General features: G+C 34.0%; 1 protein-coding gene across 3 annotated transcripts in view; it reads left to right on the forward strand.

The window, feature by feature from the left end:
* The window catches only part of GPAM (glycerol-3-phosphate acyltransferase, mitochondrial), a 30,415-nt gene extending 21,334 nt beyond the window's left edge, over nt 1-9,081 (forward strand). For 2 of the 3 annotated variants that reach the window (XM_032225706.1, XM_032225707.1), the window contains exons 15-22: nt 726-796; nt 1,966-2,230; nt 2,370-2,512; nt 3,441-3,518; nt 4,428-4,568; nt 5,432-5,621; nt 5,737-5,795; nt 7,126-9,081. In XM_032225706.1, the coding sequence (XP_032081597.1) occupies nt 726-796; nt 1,966-2,230; nt 2,370-2,512; nt 3,441-3,518; nt 4,428-4,568; nt 5,432-5,621; nt 5,737-5,795; nt 7,126-7,242 (1,064 nt within the window). In that variant the 3' untranslated portion in view covers nt 7,243-9,081. The remainder of the gene's footprint in view (nt 1-725; nt 797-1,965; nt 2,231-2,369; nt 2,513-3,440; nt 3,519-4,427; nt 4,569-5,431; nt 5,622-5,736; nt 5,796-7,125) is intronic. The other variant, XM_032225708.1, reaches the window with a different exon arrangement.
* The last annotated feature ends 286 nt before the right edge of the window (nt 9,082-9,367 follow it).

Consider the following 9,367-nt stretch of genomic DNA (forward strand, 5'->3'; position numbering starts at 1 on the left):
CTGCTTTTTAGTATGCTGTCTAGATTTGCCATAGCTTTCCTTCCCCGAACAAGCGTCTTTTAATTTCTTGACTGCAGTCCCTATCTGAGGTGATCTTGGAGCCCAGGAAAATAAAATCTCTCACTAACTCCATTTCTTCCCCATCTATTTGCCAGGAATTGAGAGGGCCGGATTCCATGATCTTAGTTTTTTTAATGTTGAGTTTCAAGCCAACTTTTGCACTCTCTTCTTCACGCACATCAAGAGGCTCTTTAGTTCCTCTTCACTTTCTACCATTAGAGTGGTACCATCTGCATATCTTAAGTTTTGGATGTTTCTCCCAGCAATTTTAACTTGTGATTCATTAGCCCTGCCTTTTTCATGATGTGCTCTGCATATAAGTTAAATAGGCAGGGTGACAGTTTACAGCCTTGCCGAACTCCTTTCCCAATGTTGAAACAATCAGTGGTTCCATGTCCAATTCTCGCTGTTGCTTCTTGATCCAAATATAAGTTTTAATATTACAATGGATTAAAATATTGTTTTTGGTGTACTAAAGCTTAATGTCTATTTTTGATCAATAGATGGTTTTTTTGTGCTGCCTTATTGAAAATGGAAAATCTTTCTGAATATAACCATAATACTCAATTCAACCGTGACTGACATTTTATAACTGTTGCTTTCTGAGCCCTTCAGTTGCAATCCAAAGTGCCAATATAGCTTTACTCTGTTTTGTTTGCTTTTAGCTGCTAACAAATCATGTGCTGTGATGTCAACACACATTGTTGCCTGTTTGCTGCTCTATCGACATAGACAGGTAAGGCTGCCATGCTTCTGCATTCACTGCATAGACTTGCAAAGTCCCAGCAATGCTTAAAACATGTTCTATGCTTTCATTTCCCCTACTTTATCTTATTTACTTTGTTGAGGAATAGGGTGCATTCATAAGCTATGTGTAAACTGACTTTGTTAATTATTTATTCTTCTTCTCTGAAATAAGAAAGAAACCTACTATACACATATTTAGACACAACCCTTATCCAGCTACAAGCTGTACTGCATCTTGTCTGTTGCCTCTCTTCCCACCCGGGAATGTACCATTTCCTTCCTGGGAAAACTGCTGATTCATTGTAATCCATCACACCACCCTCTGTGGGCACCATCTCTCACACAAACCAACAAAATATAACATCACTGTTGCCCCACTATGTTGTTTCAGGACAGGATTCCTAAGTATCATAAATGTGATTTCAGTATTGTCCAGGATTATAACTCTCATTCCTTGGAAATTACTCTAACCAATCCTATTTAGCATTTCTTAACTTGTGATTCGAAGTTGTAATCAATATATCAATGCAATCAATATACACACACATAGACATCTTTCTTTGTGCTTACTAGGGCTTTTCCATTATACTGAAGCTATTTATTTGTTTGTTTTGTTTGTTTGTTTGTTTAATGTCTACTCTTAATGTCTTCTCTTCCTTCTCAAATGATTTACAAAATAAGTTACGGGGTGGGAGTGAGTGATCTTAAATAAAACTGTCAACAACCAGTGCCTAAAACAATACTTTTTTTTTTCTTTTAACGACGAGAGAGAGAGAGAGAGAGAGAGAGAGAGAGAGAGAGAGAGAGAGAGAGAAAGAGAGAGAAAGAGAGAGAAAAAAAATATCTGCTGCTACCTGGGATGGAACTCACAGCCTCCTGACAGTGAGGCAAGAGCTCCATTTCTAGGCCAGCATTCCGCTCAGCTAAAAACAATATATACATACTCTAAAAACTGTGTTTATTTTAGGTAAACAAAACTAAAACAAATAAGCCAATTTAGGCAGCCTGAACATGGAATATTTCTTGCCCTTCTGGCCTTAGCAAATATAAACATTTTCAGTGGTTTCTGAAAGAAGAATGGGCAAACAAGTTTTTTTTTCCTGGATAGGCTTGTATAATTGGAGAGCTGTCACTTATTTACTTCAATACTTTATCTAGGGAATTGATCTTTCTAAGCTGGTGGAAGATTTTTTTTCCATGAAGGAGGAAGTCTTGGCTCGGGACTATGACTTGGGATTTTCAGGGAATTCTGAAGATGTTGTCATGCACGCTATCCATTTGTTGGGAAATTGTATCACCATCACGAACACCAGTCGGAATAATGAGTTCTTCATCACTCCCAGCACAACTGTTCCTGCTGTCTTTGAACTCAGCTTTTATAGCAATGGGATACTGCATGTCTTCTTCAAAGAGGCTGTGATCGGTATGTTCGAAAGCTGTCCTTGCTCTGATGCCTGAAATACTCTTTGCCTAATGATGCTGTTACTATTTAAGAGGTTGAGTTTGACAGATCATGCAGTCATTTAGGAATAAGTTTGAATATATCTTCTCTTTTGCTTCAGCCTGTAGTCTTCATGCTTTACTGAACAAAAGGCACAGAAATGGTATCAGTGGAATTCTGCCCAATGTGGTTAGTCAAGAACAACTGGTCCGAAAAGCTGCCAGCCTCTGTTATTTGCTGTGCTATGAAGGAACTGTTTCATTGGTAAGTGTTTGGCTGCAGATTTGTTAGACACATATTCTGTTGCTACCACCATATCATTTGTATTATGCTACGGTACTGTGGGTCAAATAGAGATGTACTGGAGTTCTTAGAAAGAGGAAATGAAGAAGGGAAGAGAAACAGGTAGCTGCAAGCAGTAGCAATTTCCCTTTACATACAGAAGTAACAGACAAATTCTCAAATGTGACCAGAAAAAGGAACATGGTTATTAATTCCTAATAGAGGAAGTGTTCAATGAATGATCTCCCAGCAGACACTGGCCAATTTAGAACCAAAGGTCTACTCAGTTAAAAACTAATCCATTCTGCATTAGAATTTTTAACAACGTTGGAATTTGAAGTGTAAAGGATATGTCAAGCATTAAAGCTGATAGTATAACACAAGGCAGACTGGAACAAGCTATGTAAAACAATATACAACACTAATTGAAATAATACACAATGACACATATCAAAGTATGTATGACTAATAATTTTTAAACCTTCTGGAATAGCTTTTGGGATGAAACTTTGACAAAAGCATTATCAAATATGGAGAAAGGGAGTTTCTTTCTAGTTCTGTAATTGTTTATTTTCCTGCTTTTATTTTTCAATTATGGTGAAATTAAAATAAATGCATTACCTGTGTTTCCTCTGAAATAGGAAAATATAGAAAAATTTACAAGCACTCTTTCACATACATACTCAGATATGATATACTACACATTGACTACCTGTTTCAGAGAAATAACAATTATTGACTTGAAGTAGCTGCAGAGGAAATTAACAATTTCTTTTCTTGACATAACCTTTTTTAAAGTAAGGAATTGTTGTTCATTTTTGCAAGAATATTCAAAAGCAGCAATTAATAGAAAGCAATAGCACATTGAAAGAGAATAGTCATGACTGATCTTATTTGTTTTCCTATTCAGCCCTGTCAGCTGTTATGTCAAGTGTGCCATGAAGCAATTGAACAGTTCATACAATATGGAGTTCTTTTAGTAGCAGAGGTAAGATTTTGATTATGTTTTTTTATGTGTCTAGATAATTATTTATGGACCTTGAACTATAATAATTGGCAACTTTTTATACTCATTTCACTGCAGAAAATCTTTTGAGAATTATTCAGACCAAAATAAGTTTGTATACGTTGTTTTGTATATATAATTTTATTGTAATCAAGAAAATCAGTGCTAACAAAGTAATATAAAAGAAGAAAAAAGAAGAAAAGGAAATAAAAGGAAAAAATGCAAGGAAATAAAACTGAAGAAAAATGGAAAACAAAATATAAAGTGCTTCTGATAGTCTTCACATCGGTTATAAATATTTAAAAAATGGGATGGGATAAGAAAAGAAAAAAAAATTCGGGTTTCAATTGAATATTGATTTTTAAAATCTTCTGTATCAAAGTATGTATTCAGATCCAAACTTTTTCAGCTTTTTTATATGTCCACTAAACATGATAAAATATTCCTTCATGTTCCTAATTCCAAGTATTAATTATATAGGTTCAAATTTAAAGCATTGTGTGCACAGAATTCTTCATAAGATGAAACTATCAAAGTAAAAAACTCAAACACTAATGTTTATATTTGTGCAAATTGCTGTAGAAGAAATTATTTAATTATTTAAGACACTGGAATTCTGAAAAGTCTGAATATGCCTCAGGTGTTTTTATACCTTAACACATGAAATATACTTGAAGAATGTTTCTATAGTAATGAAGTTGAATTGGTTCAATTTCTGTGAAATCCAGCTTCTTTGGTTTATAATGAGACACATTTCTTTAGAAATACTTGGATCTTCCTTTGCTAACACCTGAAATGATTACAGAAAAGCTTGGTGGTTGCCCCTAGAATAAAAAGCAGTATTCACAAAGGAAAAAATAGATTCTTACAGTTCTATTTTTCTATTCTAAGCAGGAAGAACAGGAGGATATTAGTTCTAGCCTTACAGAGCAAAACTGGGAAAAGAGTATTCCAGAGCCATTATCTTGGAGAAGTGATGAGGAGGATGAAGATAGTGATTTTGGTGAAGAACAACGGGATTGCTACTTGAAGGTACTCAGTAGATTTGTAGAACCAACTCCTTTATGTGTGTGTGTAATTTTTACATAGCATAAAATGGATTAAATGGAAAAAAGGCAGAAAAAAGTGCAAGAAATGAAAAAATTAATAAAAAACTGCAAATATACTTATTTTTCATAGTGTCATATACCAATATTTGTATTGTCATACATAATTTTATACAATTTTTCTCTTAAACTCTGACGCACTATAAATAATACCAATTATCACATTCTCTGCTAAATGTTTATTTCAACTTGTAGAAGCAATTCTTAAGGGTTTCACATTTACTGTTCAGAAGTTTTCAATGTGAAAGTCAGACTGACTTTGAGCTCTTTTATTGAAAAACAAAGAATATCTCTGGAACAACTAATTTTGGTTCTTTTTTAAGACAACTAAGATTGTTTCTAAGAAATAAGCCAATATTTCTTTTCAGCAGATTTTGAGATACATTGTTATAATCATAGCTTGGTGAACAATTAAAAAAGCAACAACAACCCACACACAGTAAAGCAGTAATGGAGTTTTAGTTGATTTTCCCTTTTAAAAAAATGCTCTTGGTTTATATGTTCATGGGTTGATAAGATGCGGGCACAGGACAAACAAAAATTAAGACATAGAAATAAACGAGGAAGTCAAAAAGCAAACCATATTTTATATTAATATCTTGTGCTAATATAATAAGCCAATAAGCCAAAAACCACCTCTAGTTTACCACCTAAGACGAGCCATAATTTATTCCCTGGCCTGCCCTCTTGCAATCTGATAATGTCTGAGTTTTAGTGTGTGAATTTAGCATTATTGTTGCATTATCCTCTTAGTGATTGTTGTTTTTATTATTTTGCTTGTCTTACTAGGTGAGCCAGTCACAGGAACACCAGCAATATATCTCCTTCCTGCAGAAACTGCTAGGGCCATTACTGGAGGCATATAGTTCAGCCGCCATTTTCATCCATAATTTCAGTGGACCTGTCAGGGAAACAGAATGTCTTCAAAAGTTACACAAATACTTAATATCAAGAACAGAAAAGAATGTTGCAGTGTACGGTATGTCAAATACTTATTTCTGGAGAAGTATTGGATTTGTGATTTAATTATATTGTTTTAGATTGGCTTTTTAAATCTATAAATTAACAATATAATGTTATTGCTATATTCACAGCTGAGAGTGCCACCTATTGTCTTGCCAAAAATTCAATTAAAGTTTTTAAAGAAATGGGGGTAAGTCTAAATACTTATTGCTCCATAATAATTATAGCAAACCTAAACATTAGTCCTTAGCATGTAACACAATGTATGTGATCAACTTTACATATTCGTTGTTGTGTGTGCATTTATATAGTTTTATCAAGAGTAAAATGCAAAATGGAAAAACAAAAAAGTGCCCATCCAATATTTGTTGCTTCATTTTTAATCTGACATTACAATATAAAACAGGGGTGTCAAACTTGCGACCTGGGGCCGGATGTGTCACATGCTGGCCATGCCCACCCCCAGGTTAGTGAAAGGGAAAAGTCATGATATGTCACGTGACAACAGCGTGATGCCACGAGTTTGACACCCCTGGTATAAAATGTTCAAAAATGTTGAGCATTTTTGTCAATCTTTTCAGGTAGTATGGATTCTCTAAAATAAACCACCCCAAATTTTGGCAGCACTTGAGAAATTTGAAATTTTTGTGAGCTCTTGCATGATCCTACATAGGAGTGCCTACTGTCTAGAGAGATCATGCAGAAAAACTAACAAATCTCATTAAATGTGATGATCTTGTAACACTTTGTCCATTTCATTTTTAAAATTAATTTTGAAGCCATGTTACTGAGAGCATCATGTTCCAACCTCTGGACTCTGGTAATTCAAGAAATTAACTCAAATTATCTAAATGATACTATGCCAAATTATTAATATGTTTCTGAATATGTTTGCTAGATTAGGTGTCCATGTATTTAGAAAATATTCAGCAATTTAACAGGATAAAAAAATGATTTTTTAAAAATGATAGAATGTATAGCTAAATGTGACATACATTGATAACACTGTTAAAATAAGGATTTGTTTATTGAATATTGTCTCAGATTACAGCTTCTTTTACTATTTCAATCAGGAAGAACAGGATCCAATCAGCGTCGATCACCGGAACCAAAGATTTATTCTTCCAAGCTTTCGGGCTCAACATTAGGGAACTTCTCTCTCTCTAGAATGTTATGTTCATTTTCCAGAATATGTTCTATTCTGGAGAGACAGAAGTTAGCCAATTATGGGCTTCAGCATGATTTGAAAGAATAAACCTTGGTCCCAGTGACAGACTCAGATTGGATCCTGCAGCATTGTCCTGGGGCACATATCTTTTTCCTCATTTGCATGGCCAAGAGCAGATCACAGACTTACTTTGACAAGAACTGATATTTTGGCACTAGAACTGAACGAAGTGTTTAATTTTCCAAAATTGTTGATTGTCTATGTTACCTATATAGAATCAATGCATATTATGATTGTTAACAAATATGCAATGTGCCTTGAAGTTATTATGGAAAATATGTTTTTCTTGCAGGTATTTAAGGAGACAAAACAAAAGAGAGAGAACATTTTGGAACTAAGCAGTACTTTTCTACCTCATTGTAATCGGCAAAAACTATTAGAATTTATTCTGAGTTTTATTGTACTTTAGAATATCTCTCAACTTCTCCTAGTAGACTTGGACAATGTGATGCAAAGCTTCAGGGTTTGGCTCTGCTTCCATAGAATCAGTAGTGCCATTTTTGGCAAGGCCTTATCTGACCCAAGCCATAAAAAGACAAGTGCCTTCTTACATATGCACATATGGAACTACAATATTTAGAATTCACACACATTGCTATCATCCAACATGTTCAGTCAATGTATGCACAACCCCTGAGTTTTTCCATAAATCTGTATCAGGTATTACGGTTTTTACATTGCGAAGTACCACACTTACTTCAAAACTAATGAATGACAAATGCACCTATCTTCCAGATTTGAACTACATAAAATAATTTGGATTACTCTGTGAACTTAGCAAAAGCTGTGTCAGTATAACTACTTCATTGTATTCAGTACTGTAAAGGAATGGTTTTTAGAAAAAAAAATTAATGGGGGCGTGGGGGGGTCTGAAAGGGCATATAATATTTCTACTAATAGTATGGTAACATAGTAAGCAAAAAAGGCAAAGTAGTCACCAGGATCTCATTAAAATTAGTTGAACAGCAAACAGCCTGCACAGAGTGTGATCCAAGCAGCATGAGTATAAGAATGCATCAATCTTTCTAATGTATAAATAAAAATTCAAAATTCATTAAATTGGTGCACTAAAGAAACAGATAACCCAATTTGTCCTGCAAAGTTCTAAAAGCTTTTCCTGATGAGCATTTAAACTTTAGTACTTTGTTTTCCTTGCAAGCACTCGGAACTCAGATGTAACTCTGGCTTAAGCACCCTGTGGTGCTTTTCCAAAAGGCAACTGACTTCTGAAGAATGAGGAGCAAAATATTTTCAAGGAAAAACCAGGAAAGTCCGGTTCCTTTTGGAAAAAGCCCCTTTGGGACAATCATGGTGATTGAGAATCTCCATAGACATCTGGCTTAAACTCTGTAAATTGATGAAATAACCTAATAAATACATTATCTCATTCTAACCTTGATTGATTTTGGATGGAAAATGCTTTGCTGTCATAAAGTTTTACCAGCCATACTGCTGAAACATGAGTGATTTGAACTCTGAGGTTATGATGATAACATAAATTGCAAGCAACTTATTCTTGGTAATCTTTTAGAAGGCAATAACTTCCAAACCGGATTACAAAATGAGCTCTACAGGCTCATACACGATGTATCAGGAAAAGCAATAATAAGGCATTTATTTTTAAGAGCGAGAACTTATTGCCTTATCCCTTGAAGAAACTTTGCCACTGCAGTGTTAATAGTATTTCTCAACTTCATTTTTTTTCCATTCTTATCTGGACTTGAAAAATAGTGTGATTATGAAAATCTATGTTTGCTTCTTTTTAAAAAAAATACAGAGCTTCTGAACATTTGAGGGTACCACAAGTCTCGGTTTATTCCACATTTGCAAAGGTTGGATTTTCTATAAATGTATATATGAATTAAAACATCATATGTAATGTTTTTCAGTATTATCCTGCAGTTTCGAATGATGGGAACAACTATGCACATTTGTCATCATAAAACAGGTGCTTTAAAACATATCAAGATAAATATTTGAACCAAAGTTGCATCTGATCAATAACAGCAATAGTCAGGCAACCTGACTTAATATGTTGTTTTATGGCAGGATAGCAGCTGAAATTACATTCACTTGTCCTGTTAATCATAGCTATATGGGGCAATTATTTTCCATTGTTGTTTGTTTGAACTGTTCATTAAACCCGAATGTATTCTGAATAGCAATTTCTAAAGACTGATGATGGCTTCCAATTAAGGTCGGAATAGGTGCTTGTAAATAAATAACTTCTGTAGTTTCACTGTAGTTCAGTAAACATCCATTGTATTAATAGAATTAAGATTGTGTATTATTAATAAAATAGAGCCAAGCAATATATTATAAATGACATTTTGCTCATTTTAATTAAAATGTGTCTAATTTAAAGAAATGAGGGGTTAGGAATTAGTTTGGACAACAGAAAATAATTCCTAGTTGTCATTTCATGAGAGTAACTTATTAACGTTATTAAAATGTTCTTTAGCTGATAGTTTTCATTTGAATTGAAGAGATATGCAATGTATTGTAACTACTGAACATGAAAATAGGGTTTAAGT

The sequence above is a fragment of the Thamnophis elegans genome, chromosome 10, assembly GCF_009769535.1.
Source record: "Thamnophis elegans isolate rThaEle1 chromosome 10, rThaEle1.pri, whole genome shotgun sequence".
NCBI classification, from domain to species: Eukaryota; Metazoa; Chordata; class Lepidosauria; order Squamata; family Colubridae; genus Thamnophis; species Thamnophis elegans.